The sequence below is a fragment of the Equus caballus genome, chromosome 1 (assembly GCF_041296265.1).
Source record: "Equus caballus isolate H_3958 breed thoroughbred chromosome 1, TB-T2T, whole genome shotgun sequence".
In the NCBI taxonomy this organism is placed as follows: domain Eukaryota; kingdom Metazoa; phylum Chordata; class Mammalia; order Perissodactyla; family Equidae; genus Equus; species Equus caballus.
The window spans coordinates 103657920-103679110 of NC_091684.1; the positions used below are offsets into that span (position 1 = coordinate 103657920).

The 21191-nt window shown below is 48.8% G+C and overlaps 1 protein-coding gene and 1 non-coding gene across 7 annotated transcripts in view; one reads left to right on the forward strand and one right to left on the reverse strand.

Annotated features, from left to right (window-relative positions):
- FSD2 (fibronectin type III and SPRY domain containing 2) overlaps window positions 1–15261 on the forward strand; it is a 48306-nt gene extending 33045 nt beyond the window's left edge. For all 6 annotated transcript variants that reach the window (XM_023627335.2, XM_001498217.7, XM_070230395.1 and 3 more), the window contains 7 exons: window positions 261–416; window positions 2346–2480; window positions 3104–3254; window positions 5715–5848; window positions 7840–7972; window positions 12102–12278; window positions 14288–15261. In XM_023627335.2, the coding sequence (XP_023483103.1) occupies window positions 261–416; window positions 2346–2480; window positions 3104–3254; window positions 5715–5848; window positions 7840–7972; window positions 12102–12278; window positions 14288–14540 (1139 nt within the window). In that variant the 3' untranslated portion in view covers window positions 14541–15261. The remainder of the gene's footprint in view (window positions 1–260; window positions 417–2345; window positions 2481–3103; window positions 3255–5714; window positions 5849–7839; window positions 7973–12101; window positions 12279–14287) is intronic.
- A 2453-nt stretch (window positions 15262–17714) lies between these two features.
- Window positions 17715–17774, reverse strand: MIR1839 (microRNA mir-1839). The gene has a single exon (NR_032779.1). It is a non-coding gene; the product is annotated as a microRNA mir-1839 (primary transcript).
- Window positions 17775–21191: the final 3417 nt, after the last annotated feature.

Consider the following 21191-nt stretch of genomic DNA (forward strand, 5'->3'; position numbering starts at 1 on the left):
GGCCCCAGCCTGAGCCCCTGTCCCCGACCCCTCCTCCCTGGCTCGCGTGGATGTGTCAGAGCAGAAATGGACATGCTGGTTGTTGCTTCCAGGCTCGTGGTTGGGAGGTCAGGCCTTCCTCTCCTTGTCCACTCCAGGCTGCCTCTTCCTACTCCAAAGCCCAGGGTGGCACTGGGGCATGAGTGCTCCTGTAAAGGCCCATCCCCACCTCTGCTGAAGCCTCCTCATCTGTCTTTGTCTTTCTCCCTCTTCCTTTTCAGCTCCTTCTGCTCCAGTGATAAACCCACAGGCCCCCAACTCGGCCACGGGCTTCTCGGTCCGGGTGTGCTGGAGCTTGTACTCTGACGACACCGTGGAGAGCTATCAGCTATCCTACCGGCCAGTGCAGGATGGCTCGCCTGGGAAGGACCACACAGGTGAGGCTCTGCCAGGAACATGACCCTGCTCCGGGATGGCTGAGGCCCCCAAGAGGCTGGGGCCCTGCCTTCTTGGCAGGTGGGAAGGTGGGATGGGGTGAATCTGCGCCCCCAGCTCCATGGAACTGTTGCAATCTGGGAACTACCCAGAGGATGGGTTGCAGGCGGGTGAGCATGGCAGGAAGGGCTAGAAAGGCAAGACTGGGGAAGACCGCAAGGCCAGGTTGAGGTGTCGGGAGGGTAGCTACAGCTGCTGGGTGGGAGTTGTCCTTGGGATGAGTCTCTGGCTGCACTGTGTGCAGGAATGGGGGGACACCCCTCCTTGAGGAGGCCTGGCTGGCCTGGCTGGGTTCTAGCAGGTCCTGGCATGTGAGGGCAGGCAGGCTCTCTCAGAGCAACCTTGTGTTGGGAGAAACTGTAGCGTTCATTTGCAGATCCCCATGAGGGACGCGTGGGGCTCTGCCGCCTGGAGGGCGGCTGCTGATTGGATCCACATCCCCCTAGGGAGCCAGGTCCTGGGAAGGGCCTCCAGCCATCACTGTGGACAGCTCTTGGCCCATCCTCTCCCTGGGGAATTGGAGCTGGCCGGTGTGGGGTTAGGGCCGGGGCAGCTTCCTCCCCGCCTCTCACCCCTCATAATGGATAAGCTGTTCTCCTGTCAGACAGCAGAGGAGCCCCAGCTGAGCATATGAAGGAGTCAGGGGTCAGGGCCCGCCTGGCAGGGCCTGTCCTGTGTGCATGGCGTCAGAGCAAGATTGCCGGAAAGGGACTTAGAGATCTCCATTTGATGGATGAGGAAGCTGAGACCCAGAGAGAAATGAGCTGTCCACGGGGACACCGTGAGTTATGGAAGAACCAGGACAGGAACCAAGGCCACAGGCTCCTGCTTAGAGCTCTTCTCATTGTACCAGGTCGTGCGGGTGGAGGGTTCTGAGTGCCGAAGGCGAGGGTGCTTTTCTGCTCAGGGACCAGGAAGAAAGGGGAATTCTTGAGAAAAGGAAGAGTAAGTTTAAGCGATGGTGAGTGAGGGTGAGGGTGGTCAGAATAAGGACTAAAGAGGGCATGGAGGGAAAAGGGGACATTTGAAAAGGGAGGTTGGGGTCCAAGAAGGTAGGTCTGATTAATTGCAGTTTTTGCCATGAATCAACCCTGCTGGTGTCCTCTGCAGACACACAGAAGCAGACATTGCATTGGGGCTGTGTCATGGTAATCTAGGAAGGTCTTTGAAACAGGCCACTTTGTTATAAAGGAACTGATGTCACAGGGTGGGTTAATGAGTTATCACTGCCTTTCAAGAATCTAGAGGGGTTTGGAGGCGTATCGGTTAGCTTTTGCTGTGTAACAACACGCCCCCCCCAACACATACACACACAACTTATTGGCTTAAAATGACAAACATTTATTATTTCTTACAATTCTGTGAGTTGGCTGGGTAGTTCTTCTGGTCTGGGCCAGCTTGGGTAGCGCTGGATGGCCTACGTGGCCTTGCTTATGTATCTGGGGCCTCAGCAGTGATGGCTGGGATGACGTGGATGGCTGGGGCCTCTGCCCACGTGGTCTTGGCCTCCAGAGGCTTACTCAGACTGGTTCCCGTGGAAGTGGAGGTGTTCCCAGCAGCAGGACAAGGCCCTATACACCGGCACTTCCCAAGCCTCTGCTTGCCTCATGTTTGCTAGTGTCCCACTGGCCAAAGCAGGTCACATGGCTATGCCCAGCTTCAAGTGATGGTGAGAAAGACGGCACCTAGAAAGACAGCACCCCTCAATACAAGGATCAGCAAAGGCACACTGCAGGGGGCCGTGCAGACAGGGTTGGGAGAAATTGGGGGCCAGTGTTGTAATCCACTACAGGGGGATTCAGCACAATGAATTTGGAGCCACTTGGCCTCTTTTAGGGTTGAATTCTTGCCTTTTTTTTTTCTTTTTCCAGAGTTTACAATGACCGTCAAAGAAACATATTGCTCAGTGACAAACCTTGTGCCAAATACCCAGTATGAATTCTGGGTCACAGCTCAGAACAGGACTGGCCTCAGCCCTGCCAGTGAGCGCGCAGTGTACATGACAGGTAACGGGGCCGCTTGTTTCTGTGGCAGGACTGTCCTTCAAGGGGAGGCACGGTTTTCTCGATGTGGCAGGGCTCTTGATTTCATCTGGAAGGGCAGGAATAATTGTGTACTTTTTTCTTTCATTTAATACACCAAATCTAAATGCCTGGTACGGCAGGGACATTTCTCCTAGTTGGTCTCAAAACATCAAAAAGTACGCTCTCGGTCGCGGTACTGTTTGAACCTTGCAGCTTCCTTCCACTCCAGGAGCGTCTGAAAGGAATTCCCTGGTGTCCTGATCCGTTCAGGCTGTATGACAAATTACTGCAAACTGAGTGGCTTATAGACAACAGAAATTTATTTCTCTCTGTGCTGGAGGCTGGGAGGGCCAAGATGAAGGCGCGGGCAGATTCGTGTCTGGTTCATGGACGGCTGTCTTTTTCACTGTGTCCTCCCGGGGAGGAAAGGGGCTTCCACACACGGATGTGGGGGGACGCAGACATTCAGTCGATAGCAGCTGCTTTGCTTTTGCTTGCACTGAGTCTCTTTTGTGGGGAGAGAGGCTGAGGTTTGCCCCTTCTCTGGACGAAATGGCTGGATATGAACAGAACGGCTGTTGGTCTCTCCTTTCCCCTGCCTTTAGCGCCTTCTCCTCCCGTTATCAAAAGCAAAGAGATAAGGAGCTGCGAAGAGGCTGCGCTGATTTGCTGGGAGTCCGGGAACCTCAATCCTGTGGACTCGTACACGGTGGAGCTGACCCAGGCGGAAACGCCGGAGGCCTCGGGCGTAACTGAGTGAGTCACGGGGGGCATTTGCTGAGCACGAGAGGCCTCAACACCTGACACAATGACACAGCTTAGGAGATGCGCAGAGTCTGGAGAGATGGTCAGAATTGGTGACCTTAGTTTTAGGAGGCTTAGTTTTCGTGAGAAGTAGCTGGACTGCCATTATTGAAGGTGAGTGACGAGAGAGCGGGTAAGAACCCGTGGGTGACGCTCAGGGTTGCTGCTTTAGCCCAGCTGAGGTTTACCATCGTTCATTCGACAGGGCCTGCGGCCCTAGGTGGCGCCAGGCCGTGGGCCTCACTGTTAGTGGACTGGACAGACAAATTTCCGGCCCGTATGGAGCTGACAGTCGAGTGGCAGAAATAAAAACTGAGAAAACAAACAAATGCATAACATACACCGTGGTATGACAGAAAAAGGAAGGTAATAAGATTGAGAACGTGGTGAAGGTGGGGACTTACTTTGGACAGAGTGGACGTCTGAACTGAGACCCGGGGGAATGGGAAGGACTGAGCTCTGAGAATCGTGGGTGCAGGGGCGTGCCCGGGCAGGAGTGAGCTTGACGTACTGGGGGGAGGGGAAGACCCACCTGGCTGGGACTCCACAGGGAAGGGGAGAACGGCGTGAGGCAGAAACAAGCGATCAGAGGTCAACGTACAGAGAACATTGTGTCCATGCCAGTCGGCCACCTGGAAGCTCATCTTCGTCCCCTGGCGGTGGAGAGCTGGAGGGCTTCACAGGTGGATGAGGGCTGGGCTCAGACCCTGCGAGGCTACAGCTGTGCACAGTGGAGGAGACGTGGATGTACCTCTGGTTTACAACCAGGCAGTCTAGAAGCTTCCGGAAGAGGAGTGAACCAGCCAGGCAGCCCAGTACCGGCCACCAAGTCCCGCGGTTGTCCTGCTGTGCAGCGTGGGATGCACCCACCTGGCCCTGGAGAAATGGAGGAGGGGGAGTTTGGGGTCAACGGTTAGGGAGGCAGATTCTTTGATGCTAAATGCCAGGCTTGGTGCCTGACCATCCATCCCACCCAGCCATCTGTTCCGAGTAGAGTTCCTGTGTCCACAGCCACATCAGGGCTGACCTTGGTCATTCACTTCTAGAGATACTCAGGTGCAGGGAGGGAGGGTCCAGGGGTTCTGGACCCCCTGGATGGGTCAGATTTCCCTTGCAATTTGTGCTGATACTTTAGGAGCATCTGACACCTGGGACCAGCCCATAATGATGGGGGTCCTCAGAAGGCTGGTCAGCGACCTAGGTCATCTGATCTGGGGTGGCGCCTACTTTCCTAGCACAAATCTCATCACGGCATCCCATTGCTCTGAAGAAAAGGCAGATTCCTTCACAGCTTCTGACCCCTTCCTGCCTCTCCCGCTTATCCCACACCAGCTCCTCCTCCCTGTCTGGCTCCAGCCACACTTGTCATATTTTAGTTCCTCCTACTTCCCATGCTCCTTCCTGCCACAGGGCCTTTGCATGTGCTTCTTCTTCTATGTAGGAGACTCCTCTATTCACTTTTCATGCAATCACCTCATAGTCATTATTCAGAGCTCAGCTCAAAAATCACCTCTCCCCCTATTGTACACCTTATTTTCAACTTGTCATGGTTCCCATCCTCCATTTCTTCCAGGGATGACTTGAGGAGTGCCTCTCTTCCTGTCTAGACAGTAAGCTCCATGAAGGCAGGGACTACATTCTGTTTTCCCCAGGGCCTCCCTATACAGTGCCTGGAACCTAAGGTGCTTAGTTAATGTTTGTTGAATGACTATGTAAAAGCGCCCTCTGGCCTGGAGCGGCTGCCTCAGAGGTGACCTGGACAGCCTGGCCTCGTCAGGCGAGGGCATCATATCTGTCAACAGGCATCACTCTGAAGGCTTCTCTTCCCCAGTGGACTGAAATGGAGTTGGCAACCGCAGGAACACAGACAGTGGCAATTACAGGCTTGTGTTCCTGTGGGGTACAACTGGAATAGATTGGCTTCTTCCCAACAGGCAGCTGCTCTCAAAGGGGTTAACCGCAGTGGGCTTGGTGGGCCTTTTCAGCTCTGGTCAGAGTCCCTTGTTCATAAAGACAGATCGAGAGCCTGCCCTGGGCCCGCACTGTACTGAGGTAATGGTCCTCGTGCTCTGAGAGGTTCTGATCCCGCGAGACAGATGGAGGCACGCTGGATTGCATGCCGTGCTCGCCTCCACGGATGCAGCGTTAGACGCATCCAAGCACCGTGCTACGGGTCTGGGAAACCGGGGTGGGCAGCTTGGAGGGCAGACAACCACAGGAGGAACAAGGAAATGAGGAAAGTGGCCCCGAGGCCGTTGGAGGGAGCACGGAAGCGGGCTGACACTCGAGGCCATGCTGATGTGGGTCAGAGGAGGGGGGCACGAAGGTGACTTAAACATCCCAGCTTCGCGAGGCTGGCCTGGTGCTGGGCCCACCGCCCCACAGTGACTGCAGCTCTGCTTCCCCGCCCAGGTCTGTGGTGGGCATCCCGACCTGCGAGGCCCTGGTGCAGCTGCAGCCCCGGCAGAGCTACACAATCTACGTGCGCGCCCTCAACATGGGGGGCCCCAGCGCGAGGAGCCAGCCTGCCACGGTCCACACCACAGGTCTGTGCCCTGCCACGTACTCTCTGGGACCCAGAGAGACTGCTTGTGGCAGCCTCCCTGCTGATATGCCAGGGAGCTAGGTGTGTTCACCGATGTGAACACGTGGCCCGTCAGGGCGGGAAGGGCTCAGGGCTGAGCACTGCCCTGCAGTGCCCCTTGACAGATGCGGAGACTGAAGGCCCAGGGCGTAGAGCAACCTGGTGGCTGAGCAAGCATTGGAACTCAAGGTTTATCTCCACGCCCCTCAGGAGGGCTGGAGGCTTGTCACGCTGGACCTGGGTGGCCCGGACACCTCATACCTCACACAGGCTGAACACCACCCCTGGGACGGGGTCTTTAGGAAATTCCTCCTCGGCTCATCTCCCTGTTCCCATTATCAGCCCAAGCACCTCCCTACCCACAGGCCCAACTCAGACCTGGCCCCCGCCTCCCCCCAGGCCCTGACTGGCCCTAGTGGGTACCCATATCCCCAAGTCCAGCTCCTCCCCACTTCTCACTTGCCTTTGATGCCATCGAATTGTCACATGTCCTGTCCAAGTCTCGAGTGAGCAGAGCCATCACTAGAAACGTGCCATACACCTCCTGCTGTCCCCAGGCTGCTGTGGCTTTGTGTCCTGAGCTTGCCCACGGTGGCTCTTCTCACACCTGAGAGAGCAGGGCCTGCCCAGGCTGGCTGATTGAGTGACGTGCAGGTGAGCAAGAGAAGAAGGAGCCTGGGCCCAGGGCTCCAGGGACAACAATCCCTTGACGGGGCTCTTTCACTGAGGGCCATTGTGTCATTATGTCCTCATTTCTAATGCCAGGAGGAGAGGTATGGGACTAGCCCCCACTTGTGTTCCTTCCACACAGATGGAAAAACAAGGGAAGTGGCCCCGGAAGGTGGTGGGGCTGAGCCCTGGTGTCAGGATGAGGGTGTTCTTTCCTGATGTGCTGGGCCTCCCTTTGGTTGGCTGGTACTTCTGATTTCCTGTGCTGACCTGGTGTTTTGAAACGTCAAATTCTGGCTGTTTCAATAAAAGAGAACAGAGCAAAGGTACAGCCAGCTCTTGACGATTCAATCCTCTCTGAATTCGTTTGTTCAAATAATTTTTTAAGAGTGTATTTATGAAAAACTTAAGTGAACATGAATCAGCAAAAAACACTATATATTCAACAATAATCCTTGTTTGGGACTAGGGAGCAGGGAGCAGGGGCTGCACGTGTGTCAGCTGCAGGGTGGGAAGCTGCCTCGCCCTCGCCAGTCAGCTCAGATAGCAAATGAAATTTCCAGCAGCATCGAATTGTGAAAATAATTGTGCACAGCTTGATGGCAATGCCTGAACTAGGGTTTGAGACAATGAGAAGTGATAGAATGGGAACTTAAGAAAAGAGGAGCTTGGCGAAGAGACGATAATGGAGAACAAGTTTCTATGTTCCTACATAATAGATTTTTTTTTCACTAAATAATTTTTTATTCAGTCTATTCTGTTCTACTTCTTGAGGAGCTGTGTAAGCCTGATTTAGGGATGGCTATATCTCCTTCCTTCTTCCCCAGTGCCCTAAGTGGAAGTCGAATGTTGAATTTTGCAAACCTTTGTCATATTGATCATTAAGAATTCCCTCAGTACCGTTTTCCCTCGGCAGGTAGGTTAGAAATTCTTGTCCCTGTGCAGGCATTTATAGCCTCGAAGGTAAGAGCACAGCCTCTGGACTCAGAGGGGCTGGGGTTCGAGTCTGAGTTCTATCCTTTGCTAAGGGTCACTATGGGGACTGGATGAGGTTAAGAGTCACACCCAGCTTAGCCTAGTACTCAACACACAGTGACAGCCCTGTCCATGGTAATGGCCATCATTACCGCGAGGGTCATTATTACTGGAGGTCCAGGCCTGCTAGCATCACCCAGGAGCTAAGCCGGCGGCGTGTCGTCAGCCCTCTGCCTGCAGGGAGGGTCAGTGTTGAGAAGGCAGTGGCGTGACTGGCTGGGGACCTCCCTGTGTGTCCTCCCCTTGCAGGCAGCTACTTCCACCTCAACGAGCAGACCTGTCACCCCTGGCTGACCATTTCTGAGGATGGGCTCACGGTTGTACGAAGCGAAAGGAAGACCTCCGCAGGGGAGCTGCCCGCCAGCAACACCCGGTTTACGAGGTACTTTATCAACCGCTCACTGGAACATTCTGTGAACCTCCCTAGTAACGCTGTTATTCAGGTAAAACTGGATTATGACAAACAGATGCAGCCTTGAAGGGGGAAAGAAATCCCGGAAATGAGTGTGGGGATAGGGGCCAGGTAGGGAGGGGAGGCTGGGGATGGGGGAGAAGGGATCCGGGTGGTGCAGGCAGAAGAGACTGCGGTGGCCACTGACTCCAGGGCTGCCAGGGCTGGAGAGTCAGGTCGGGAGGCGACGGGATGAGGGTCATGTGTCCGGCCGTGAGAGCACAGAAACAAGAACCCGGCCTCCCAGTGAGAGCCCGGTGCTCCTTCCCCCACATTGCGAAAGCTCCCCCAGGAGAAACTGGTGATCGAGCGAGCCTCGGCCAGAGTCAGTGGGGAAAACGGTGCCCGCACCAGTGTGCGCCCAGAAGTGGGGGTGGCCACCAAAGATGCACGCTGTCTGTCTAGATCTATTGCTCTTTCCAGAGCTTAGTATGCGATGTCGAAGTGATTTATATCTACTTTCCTTCCAAATACTTAAAGAAGGACTGAAATAAGGGGCAAATGCACTCTACTGTAACAGCAAAATTAAAGCAATGGAAGAAAAAGAAGAACATAGATAGGCAACAGCTAATTCTGCTCCTAAGATTGATTAAACATTAAACGTGGCTCTCAGCCTCCTAGTAGTCAGGGCAAAAAGAGGTCTCGGTAGGCTGACTTAAGAGTCAAGAAGATCTTCTGAGACAGAAAAGGGGCTCTCCTATGGGGGCCGGAGGTGCACTGATGAAGACTGCATCCAGGCCCCTTGCCTGGTCCTCCCGGTCCCCACGCTGACTGCCCGCGGGCCTTTTTCACTGCGTATGTGTTACACACCTCCTACATGTGAGCACTGGCGTGAAAGAGCAGCACTGCACAGGGCATGGTGGGACGCAACGTTATCCTTTCCCACCTCTGCCCGTTCAACCCAGGGTTGGGGGCATGGAGAGGAGAACCAAGCAATAAAGCTCCTACTTGTGTTAAAAACAAAATTCAACTGAGTACATTTTAAAGATTTTATTGGCTTTATACAATGATTCGTGAATTGGGCAGCTTCCAATCTAGCAGACAGAAAGGAGTTCCGAGGAGCTGCACAAAAGGAACGACATTTATAGGCACAAGGGAGCAGGAACAAGGAAGCTACACTAGGCAAAGCGGTGGGTTGGCTTTGGCAAGGTTACTTTCCTCAAGGGGATGGCAGGAGTCTGTCAGGCGGATCGCCCAACTGGTGCTGATCAGGCGACTCCTGATCAACAGGTTTAAGATTCCGTTTCTGGGAGAGCCAAAACTGGAACTAACTTGTCTCGGTTTGGTGACGTCCCTTACCCTAAGGGACTCCATTCGGGGCCTGCTGTCCTGTTTTCAACATTGGCTGTACCAGTGTGACGTTTAAAGCTGACTCTTTCCCTCACGGGCATGCCCGTGGGCTCCTCAGCAATCCCCCAGGTAGGCCCCTCTGATGGCAGTCCCCCTGCCTCTTGTGGCCCTCACAACCCATCAACCTCCAACACTACAACTCTAGGCTCTTTCTGCCGAGGTCTCCTCAACCCTTGCGGGAAGCTGTCTTGGACAGAATCCCCTCAAAACAACAGAGACAGCACTCCTCTGGTGGGTTCCAGTCACACCTGGTCCTCTGAAAACACACACCTGCTCCACTCTGTGTGTGAGCTATGAGAAAGCTCTCTGGGGGGCCGGCCCATGGCCGCGTGGTTAAGTTCCCACGCTCTGCTTCCATGGCCCAGGGTTTTGCTGGTTCGGGTCCTGGGTGCGGATGTGGCCCTGCTCTTCAGGCCATGCTGAGGTGGCATCCCACATGCCACAACTAGAAGGACTCACAACTAGAATATACAACTATGTACTGAGAGGCTTTGGGGAGAAGGAGACAAAAAAACAAAAAGATTAGCAACAGATGTTAGCGCAGGTGCCAATCTTTAAAAAAAATACAGCTCTCTGAGCAGACACAGCCTTAAGCATCTTCAGTTCCAACCTGCTGGTGTTACACTAAAAGTTGCAAAACCAGTTTTTGGCCCCCTCCTTTGCAAGTCCTGTGTAGGTGGTATAGTATCTCATGTTGAAATATGGGACTACTCACCGCCTACTGTCCTGTTCTTGGCTTTTTGGGGTCCAGCCAAGCTGCGTTAGAGTCCCATATATCTTGTTACCAAAACATCTGTTGCGTGTGAGACACCACGCTGTGTGCTGGGGTCAAGAGCTGGAACCACAGCCCCTGCCGACCTGAGACTCAGGCAAGTGGGGGAGACACATTTGTAAAAGATACCCATATAAAGGGTAGGAGTACCAATAAGGCATCGTAGGAGTCTCAGGAAGGAAGCTTCTCGGAGGGGCAAGGTCTTGAAGGATAAATAATTCTCCAGGCCAACAAGGCAGATCCAGAGCCCTGTACATGTACAAACAATGGGGGCCAGAAAGGTCAGACGTTTGGAGAACTACAGTTTAGTGTTGGCAGCAGAGGGTCCATAATGGGAAGAGGTGGAGGACGAGGCAGAATAGATCAGGTCCAGTGCAAAAAAAAAGTGTGTATTTTATCCTTTAGGTGGTGGGAATTGTTGGAGAATTCAAGGAGCGGAATGACGTGATCAGATTTACGTTTCAGAAAGATCACACTATGTGGTGAAGCGTGAGCTGAGGCAGGAAGGGGAGAGGCAGATGGGGAACACGGAGACCAGAGAGGAGGCGGTGGAGGCCTGAACGAAATCAGCAGGAGGGTGGACAAGAGGGCGATGGATTCAGCAGATAATCAGCACACAAAACCAACACGGAGAGCGGCCAACTGGCTGAGGGGCCAGCAGAAGGACAGGTCAGGCAGGGACTGTCATAGCATTGCCCTATTCACAGGGTGCTCCTCAAGAGCTGGACACCGTCCCAGCACTTTGCATGGATTCTCTCACTGAATCATCACGACAGCCTGTGAGGGCCATGCTATTATCAGTCCCATTTGACAGATGAGAAAATTGTGGCACAGAGAAGTTAAGAAATTTACCCAAGGGCACACTGCCATTAAAAGCTGGAGTCGGAATGAAACTAGAAGCTGAGCTTGTAGCCACTATATTATTCCTTAGTTTTCTGCCTTGGGTCACTGCGTAATGAGTCTATTAAGCAAAATGCAGAACACGTGAGCGCTACGTACCCCTCCCCACCACAGCCAAACACAAACTTTCGTAGGTGGGAGGGGGAGGAATGTGATCATTTCAGTTTGGGACCTTCTGAGTTAGAAACAATGGGGGGGTGGAAACGGCTGGAGGTTGGAACAGACATGGCTTCATTTTACAGATGAGGAGTTCACTAATGTGCACGCTCCTTCCCAAAGCTGTGGGTGCGCACTCAGAAACTGGGGTTCTGAGAGTAGAGTTAATGTGGTAATGACAGCTGGATAAATGTGCCTGGGGACTTGGGGAGCACCATCGATTGGCTAACGTAGGAGGCTCCTGCAGGAGGTGGAATATTCACTTGGGAGATACTGACGTGACCTGATTTCCACCGAGAACCTTGCTCTGTACAGGGCTTTGTTGTGGAACAAAACAGAACTCTGACCTGCGTAAGGGTTGCTGTTCCCAGTGAAATCTTGGAGACAGATTGTGATAATTTGTGAGGAGTTGGCTATTTTGTTCTTGGGTCTGCCTCTGAGATGGGAATTCTCGTCTTCTACCTGTAGTTGTCTCTAATGGCAGCACCGGCTCAAAGACCCTCCACGCTCAACCCGCAGCCTGTGGTTCCTCGCCTATGCTACCTTCTGTGAGATTTCAATCCCTTTCTTTTTTATGAATAAGTGAACCAAACCTTTTCCATTCCTATAAAAGCCTAACCACTTAAAAAGGCAAACACAGATTTTCTATTGGTTTGTCTCCTCCTGTCCCGTGACCAGCAGTGTGACAGTCCTCTCCTCATCTTCAGCGTCAGTCAGGGGAGCTCTGAGAGCCCAGGCTGGGGAGCTTCACCAGGGAGGTGTGCAGCACACCTGCCTCCACATTCACAGCCCAACTGACTGCCCCGGCGGTCGGTGTCACCCACCTGCACTGCCAGGCTTCGGTCACCCCAAATCACACATGCTTCCACTCTCTAAAACCAGGTGTGTTGCTGTCTTGGGAAACCTAATTCCAGTCCGAGGGCGCCACTACTGGGAGGTGGAGGTGGATGAGCGTTTGGACTACACGGTGGGTGTGGCCTTTGAAGATGTCCCTAAACAGGAGGACCTGGGAGCAGACAGCCTCTCCTGGTGCCTGAGGCACACGTTTGTGTCATCAAGGTAAAGTGAAATCTGGCTACCCAAGACTAAGATTTGCTTTTGAAAGAACAGAGAAAGAGGTTTTCACTAGCAATAATTAAGGCCCACATTATGTTTTGTAAAATATTCTAAGGTATTTCCCTAAAGACCAGATAAAAAGAGAAAGAGCAGCTTTGGGTACTTTTCTTTCAGATAAGAACAGCTAAATTCACGGAGAGCTTATCACGTGCTAAGCACTGTTCTACACTCTTACATGTGCTCCTTCGTTTACTCCTCACCATCGTATTCTTCCATTTTATAAACAAGAGAGCTATGCCTCACAGTAGTTAGATCCACCCACCATGATTCAGAGCTCCCAACACGATCCACCCAACACAATTCAAACCCAGGCAGTCAGACTACAAAGACAGCTTCCTTAACCACTACGTGATTGCTTTTTTCATTTATGTTCAACTGCAGTGTTATTAAATGGATGCAGTTTGATTTGAAGCCTCAATTCCATCTTTTTAAGTAAACGTGGGCAGACTTAATGGTTACGGCTCATTCTGGTTTGCTTCTGCTGCTGAGCCCTCTGTCCTCCATACATGGGGTAGTTCCATAAAGCTGCGAAAATCACGTGAGGCCCAGGCCAGTGGACACTCTCAGGCTCAGGCCATGGCTACAACCTCCCTTCATCTCAAAAATTGCAAAAAACATTTACCACCCCACATTTCCTGCACCCCTTGTACTACAGGGCCTCTGGCCCATATTTGCTGAATCCTATTGTTCCACCCGATGTTCTTTGCCCGTGAGCCTCCATCATGGTTAAACATTATCTGTCACGCCCAAGTATAAGTGGGAAGCCCAACTTTCCACCTCTAAGATATTTAGACTATAATGGACTCTCCTAAAACTCAGACCCAATTTGGGGAATGCAAGAAGTCCTATGCACTGAGCCAAATATTTTATTTGGAGATTCTGCCTGAAGTAAGATTAAAAATCCAAGTCTCCCCGCCTGGAAAGGTCAGAACAAGGGGCAGAAGAAACTGGGGGAGCAAAAAGGAAGAGAAGGGATCTGTGTGCAGCGGGAGGGGTGGGGAGGTTAGGAGACAGAAGAGAGAATGAGAAAGGGCAAAAAAGCCCAGCGCTAGCAGTCCCATCTTGGAAAGGTGTGTGTGTGTGTTACCAGTGGAGGATGAAGGTAAGGCATCCTAGCTGACTCGTGTTTTTCGGTTCAGTCGTAGACTATTGGTGGTGGGAGGAGTGTAGAGGGAAGGACTCATTTAGCTTCTGCTGGCTGCTCAGTTAAAAAACAAAGCTGAGGGGAAGAGAAGATGAAGCGGGATGGAGACCCGCGGCCTTGCTCTGACACACCTGGATCGCATTCTAAGGATTTCATCCCAGTCATGTGGACGAGCATGCTGGCGCACACGGCTCTTCAAACATCTGTAGGTAGGAGGGTCAGGAAATTCCTATGGCCAGCTTTGGTTTCAGCCATTTCTCAGAGCACGCAGGAGAAGCCACCTCTGCTCCTGGTGGAAAGCTCCCTAGGCGTGGTGAAAGGGCGCTGGCAATACACCACACGGAACCGTGACAGGCCCCGGACACCCGCTCAGAAAGTTTAAGGACTGGATGCCTTAAGAGCACTTGTGCACAGATTATCCCCAAAGGCCCATTTTATTGCACAAAAGATCATTAGGTTCCCTGTTTCAAATGTCTCTATTGCAGGGGATTACACATATGAACCTTGAAATCTAAATTTTTAAAATGTACTATTTCTATACATATTTTGATGCAATATCGGTTTATCATACTGTATATAAGCTTCTTATGTTAAGCAGTTGCTCAAAAACAGTTTAAAAATATAAGTTTCTTAGGCCAAATTTTAGAGAAGAGATAGAGTACAGTTTTAGAAATGGCCTGTTCCTTTGGTAGTCACTTAATAAAAGAAAATAATACAATCATAGGAGTATTTGAATAAAATTGGTATGAAATGTTCTGTAAATAGCCCATCTACAGAATTTCTGAAGTTTTGTTAATTGAATCTTCAGGCACAAGTATGAATTTCTACACAACAAGACGACTCCAGATATAAGAATAACGGTTTCCCCAAGGAAGATTGGCATTCTGTTAGACTATGAAAATTCAAAATTGTCATTTTTCAACATGGACATTTCTCAGCATCTATACACATTCAGTTGTCAGTTTCACCAATTTGTGCATCCCTGTTTTTCTTTGGAAAAGCCCGGATGTCTAAAGATACATAATGGCATTTCAGTGCCCAAGCATGTCACCTGCTATTAGACCCTTCCAATGGCCAGCTTCCTGTCTCTCTTCTGTACCAACCCCTCTCCCAGCCACTCAAGCCTCAGCTGGTTGAACTTGGCATTCAAGCACCAGGCACCCAGCACAATTTATGGCTCACGTGATTATCTGGCAGCCTGGTGTGCTGGTGCTCATTTCACCTGACCTGGATCCTAGTCCTGTGTGCTGCCACCTGTGTAATGCTACGCTAGTCGTTACCAGGCCTGGCTGTAAAATGAAGGCTCAGACTATATGATCTCGAAGGTCTTTCAAGTCATCAAATTATATTAGTGTATTTGTGTATATGCAAAGTATCTGAGTCTTCAAGGCCCACAGAGCTTGGGGAGGGGGAGGGAAGAGATACATAAGTGTTAGTGGCTCTAACAGCCCCAGTGACATTTCATTAGTCAGCCAAAAAGACTTGAGAAGGCAAGAGGCTACCCACAAAGAGAAGCAGGGGAGCCACGTGCCCTTCTCCTTTCCTGTTTTCCCAGTAGTCAGCGGCACTGTGATGAGTTTCTCCCACTGTACACTCTTTCTAACAACCTGTTCCTCTCCTTCATGGTACTTACTCCACTGTAACTCTGAAGTGACCTTTGTAATGTCTGATTCCATGAAGGCAGGACAGTGTCTGTCTTGTTCATCACTGAATCCCTAAGGGCTAACACACAACAGGTGCACACCAAATACTTGCTAATAAATGAGTTTCTTCTTCATCCAAGCACTGCTCTCCTGCCTCTCACTGCTCCTCCTGTGAGGGATGGCAGGGCTCTTTCAAAACTAAAACAAAGGACCTACGGCCAGGAGATGGACAAACCTGGAGGGGAGGCAGTACGAAGGGACAGAAGGGCATCTGCGACTTGACAACAAGATTGGGAAAAATGGGACTCTACGCTTACACGCTTCTTCGTGGTCGCACAGCAGCCTACACATCAATGTGGTGCATGCTGGGGGATGCGGGAGTAGATTTGGAAAAAATAGAAAATATTAGTTGCAACTATTCTAGGAACTCTCATGGAATATAGAGAACCAGATTTGAAATCAGAGGACCTAGGCTTGACTGCTACTTCGTAGTTACTTTGCCTTATGACCCTAGAAATGTTACATCATCTTCCGGAGCTTCTTTTTCCCTTTAAAGAGAGAAAAATAATACTTGTCTTTTAAGATTGGGAGATTTAACGACAAACATGAGAATGCATAACAGTCTATGACATATAGCAGATGCACAACAATCCTTTAAAAGAAGGCAGCAGCCCACCGAGGTGCAAAGCTGAGCCCTGGTGGGAGAGGGGGCCTCCAGCCAGCAGCTTTGGGGCAGCCGCCTCACTGCTCTCATGCCCTTTGGCGACCTCAATGCCCAGCGCCATCAGCTGCATTCCTGGCTGTCCAGTTCAAGGTTCTAGTTGCCACTTAAAGCTCTGCACACAGCCTTTTCAAGCTTGAGTCCAGAGGCAGAGTAAATGACTCCACTTGTGAAGCAATTCTCAGAGACAATTTAGGGTCGTGCCCCATGGACGCCTCCAAACAGCTAAGCCCCTCATCTCATCACTTAAGGTTTTGTGTTAACTGAAAAACCTGTCACTTTAAAACTTTCATGTTTTCCATCACACTCAAAGTCTGACACAAGAAACACCTCATCTCCTATCTCAAAACTCTGCCTACTGGTATAAACACAAGTTCAGATTCCTGCATTAAGGACTCACCTTCACAATCTTACAGCTCATCACACACACACACATACACACACACACACGCCTGCCCTGCCCACCTGGATCACTACCCTGGAATAAGGAAGGTACAACCAAAGTAAGCACAGAAATTATTCAAGTTACAAGCAACTAAAATATACATATGTGTATATTAAAAAATGTTCTCAGCTTCTGAAATACAAACAAGCAAGCAGGAAGTAGGACATCAGAGATAAGGCAAAGTTGAATTCCGGGTTCTAACAGGCTTTATGAAGCACTTCACATGAATATGAACATGGATAAAATCGATAAAAACTCAGCACATATAAAGTTTTAATAAAAGTTTATTTGACCAAGAAAAAATGGTCTAGAATTAGTTTTGACATTTAAAATCCACTTAATTTAAACAAGGCAGATGACCTTGCATCACAATTATTCAGCATGAAGAACCTTTGTTTAAATATGTTTCTCATCTTCTAGAAGAAGAAAAAATAAGTCTAGAACAGAACCAAAACAAAACTTTGGTTTTTTTCGTAAAATACTGAAATTCCTTAAAATGCCATGAACCATCTGCTGAAACTAAATTTCAACAAGGGGCTGGATTTACCTCAAAGCCATGTTCACCTGCAACCTGCTGATAAATCTGTTAAAAAACAAAACAGAAAAAGATTTTTAAAAAGTCAGACCACTGTAGCCACAATTCCTGATACTGGGCAGTTAAAACAAAAGACATCGAAATCTGTTCTTTTCTTAGCTTTACCTATCACTTTATAACTCCTGGGCACGTTATTAACATAAACGTTGGCTTTCCCACCTTAACAAAGGGAAAAGGGAATAGGTAAAACCACCAGAGTCTCGGTGTAAACTAACGTGGGTTTAGTAATGCTGAATACTCAGAATTTAAGGCACCCTTATTAGATGGGGTTGGAAAGTTGGTTAGAGACTTGGGATATAAAATGACGCTGGTTTCTGGGAAAATTAAATTGCCTTTTATTTGGAAAAGTGTACGTTTAATAACTGACTTCCTGCTGGTTCAAACAATGATATGTAACCACTTGTACACATCCAATAAAGTATTTCTGAGGCACGTGCTTGGTCATCAGCATAAAGCAGTGCATGGGCAACAAGGCCTTTTCCTTATACTTCTCATCCTCTACAATTTGTTAAAATCACAGTCTTACATGGCTCACACAATGGCAGCTGCCCCCAGCACAATCCACCAGGATGTGGCATTCTGCAAATGAGACGATGTGGCTCTCTATCCAAAGAGGTTTAGCTACAGAAAACTTCCCAGACCCTGGTGAAGCCCGCACTACAGGAAAGGTCCTCCCCTCCGCTTCCCTAAACACCTTCTCCAGTTTCTGGTCCCCTTCCTATCCATTAGTAGAGCGAGAATCTCTTGAGCTCACTCTTTCTCCACCCTTACTCATCTATACATTTACTATTCCTATTTTCTATGGGAAGACAATGGAAAGCGTACCATTGCTGTTGGTAGATAAGTAGGTCTTGAATTTATTTTGCAAACAAGACCTGTTCTATCTACCTTTTCATTTAGGAGGCTAAAAGCAGAGTCAGCTTGACTTCAAGGACTCTATTTTCTTAGTCTCCAGAAGAACATGACCAAGTCCAGCTTTTAAAACACTGTCTTCTAGTGTGTCAAGATATTAAGGGAATAATAATTTATTACTTTTATAACTTCAAGCTTTAAGAGACTTGAACTCACATATTCTTGCTTCACTGAAACAAATGGTTAATGAATTTAAATGCAAGATAAGAGTTTGTGATTTGGGAAGAAGACTCCAGCCAGTCAGCATCTCGTCTATCAGTTAGGAAGGCTCCTGGAAGGAGCGTGACAATGAGCTGGGCACAACAATGCCCCAAGTTAGCACCCATTTTAGAGATGCTACTGAGTAGGTGCTGGTCCTTGTCAAGTATATCATGTCCTACAACTTCACTGTTTTCTGTTATTCCTCATCCCAGAAAAAAGTTAAGCCAGACTCACTGACTGATTGCTTTTTCTTCATTTTCCCAGACTTTGACAGAATCAGGTTTTTCCTCTCTATTTCCACCTTACTCAAATCCTGGTAGAATTATACTATCATTTATTTGAATTATGCAAATTCAACTTAACAACTGGCAGCTGATTAAAGCAACATGTAGTCACCTACACATAACCAATAAAAATGTGGTTTTATATTACTCAGATTCAAATCTTGCTGTATCCCCCATGCTCATTCCTAAGCCTAAATGTGGGTCTCTTCTTTGAAAGGAGCTTAACAGATACCGTTAAACTCAAATCGATGGGACAGGAGACAATATAATCCATCCACTGGGAAAGCACTCAACCAACAAAACTGAGATTTCCCAGCTGTGCATTTTAAGAAAGCAGGAACTTAGATTTTAGAGACGGAATTACTGAATACACATACTATTTCATAGCAAACTCAGAAAGATTCTACCCTCTGACTTCCTTTCATATCCCAAATACCCATCCAACTAAGGGGAAGAGGGGCAGTGAGAGAGAAAAAACCAGAGCAGGACTATCCAAAAGTAAGACAGAGCTCTGGAGAAAGGGACAAGATACTTGATAGTGTCTTTTGTACAATCTGTAATTTACAAAGCTGCCAGATTCCTAGGCACTAAGAATGGCCCTCCCCTTCCTTGTCCACCTAATGCCTCTGTGGCTCAGGTCACTTCTCAGAAGCACTACCTGATTCCTCCCTCTCCCAGGCCAAGTGAAGTGCCACACACTCACCTCTTTTGGCACACTTAAGAGGCTGTACTGCAACCAATGACCTGCCTCTACTCCACTCGACTGTTAAGCAAATCAAAGGCAGGAACAGTGCCTTCGTAACCTCTGAATGATCGGAACATGGCAACGACAGCACTCTGCTTTCAAAGAGCTCATATACCTGAAAAGAGAAAAAAAAACATCAAATTGTCTGCCAAATAAAAAAGGCCTCTTCATTAGCTTTCAAATTTGTGTGCGCTGCAGGGAGAGAAAGGAGAGGGTAAAAACACACACGAGTGATTCTCTACCTTTCTTCTGTCCCACTACACCCAAGGGATCTACCACATAATCCATTAGCAACAGTGCTCCTCAGTGACTTCTAACCTGGGAAGAGCAGGAGGGGCTTAGAAGAATCTGGGGCGTGGGGAAGATGTATGTGGTTTAAAATGCTCCTCCTTCATCACTGCAAGAGAAACTCTGAGACTCACATTTAATATTATAGTTTTAACTGTTCTTAACACAGCCCAAAGATCTGCAACATACATATTTTAAATGCTCTGAATCATAAATTTGGTTCCTATGGCCTGGAAGCTGGTGAGTGGAAGTTACCCCCTGAGAGAGCCTGATGGATGATCTGATTATTACAGCACAACATGACTCTGTGGCTCTCTGCTGGTCTTAGAATCTGAGACTTTTATGGAGGAAATTATACGCTGTAAAGGTAATGACACACTTAGGGACTTATAAAGATCATAGATGACTGCTTCTCAAATGTCAAGTGTCTTTAAAAAATCATTTATGGGAGAGACTTCCTCACAAATGATATAAACAAACAATTAAAGTAGCTCAGTACGAAACAGCAGCCCCTCCCCCCCCGACAGCTTTGGCCACATGTATGCATTACATGTAGAGTGAGAATCAGATGGAGGCCCCCCTCATTACTGAAATCTCATCCTTTCCTAAAAAGTTGATGGAAGGCTAGAATTTTCAGACAGTGGGATTCTATGTTTCATTATTTTAAATCGGAAAAATAAGTTCCTACCCCTTCAAAGAACTTCAAGCCAATTTCCTCAAAATAACCACATATAACTATCAAGGATTGCTGCAAAATAGAAGGCATTTTAAATACCTATTAAATTACCTATTTATTTAATAATTATGAACTCAGGAGTGGGTACATTTCTGTGCAATTACTACTCCACTGAAAAGTCCTATGAATTCTGGAAGCCAGGGAAAGGAAACAGAGGTGTAACCTGCTGCTGGTCACTGGCAGGGGAAGGTGAGCAAGTTAACTGGCCAAGCGAGTGAGTGAAACAGAAACCGCCTACGGCTCATCCATGTCCAAAGCCAAAGAACTGGGGCGTCTTCTCTTCTCAGCCCTTGGTGCTCTAGGCGTCGGTCTGAACCACTGTGTGAAGGCTTACACAAACCAACAGGATGAAGAGAACCCAAAACGGACATCTGTTTGTGCTCCCTGTGCCTGGAATTACACAAGTCTTGGAAATATAACACTGTCCTTATTATTGCATTTTTAAGGTGCAACAGCAATCATTTGTCTACACCATCTAAAATTACTATGAAACATCTGCAAAGAGCAGCTGTTCTTAAAGTGTGGTCCCTATGGGGGACCCTGAGATCCTTTCAGGGGCTTAGTCAGGTCAGAACTGTTTTCATAACAACACTAAGACATTATTTGCCCTTTTCACTCTCATTCCATGAATGTGCAGCCGAGTTTAACCAGAGGCCCCGTGACCTGTGAGGACATCCATCACTTTGACAACTAACGGAGTGTGTGCTTGTAGACAGGCACATCTTAGAGACAGTTCGGGTTCAGTTCTAGACCACTGCAACAAGGCAAATATCACAATAAAGCAAGTCACACAAATCTTTTGGGTTCCCAGTGCACATAAAAGTTATGTCTGTATTATACTGTAGTCTGTTAAGTGCACAATAGCATTATGTCTAAAACAAAATGTACATACCTTAATTAAAAAATACTTTATTGCTAAAAAATGCTAACCATCATCTGAGCCTTCAGTGAGCTGTAATCTTTTTGCGGGTGGAGGGTCTTGTAAAAACAGTATCTGCGAAGAGCAATAAAGTGAAGCCTAATAAAACAAGTATGCCTGTATCCTTGTGTTTAAAGATACTTCTCAGTTTTAATTTCTAATACCACAAATATTGGTATCTAACCCACATAAATGAAAGCTCTTTGGAATCCTCAATAATTTT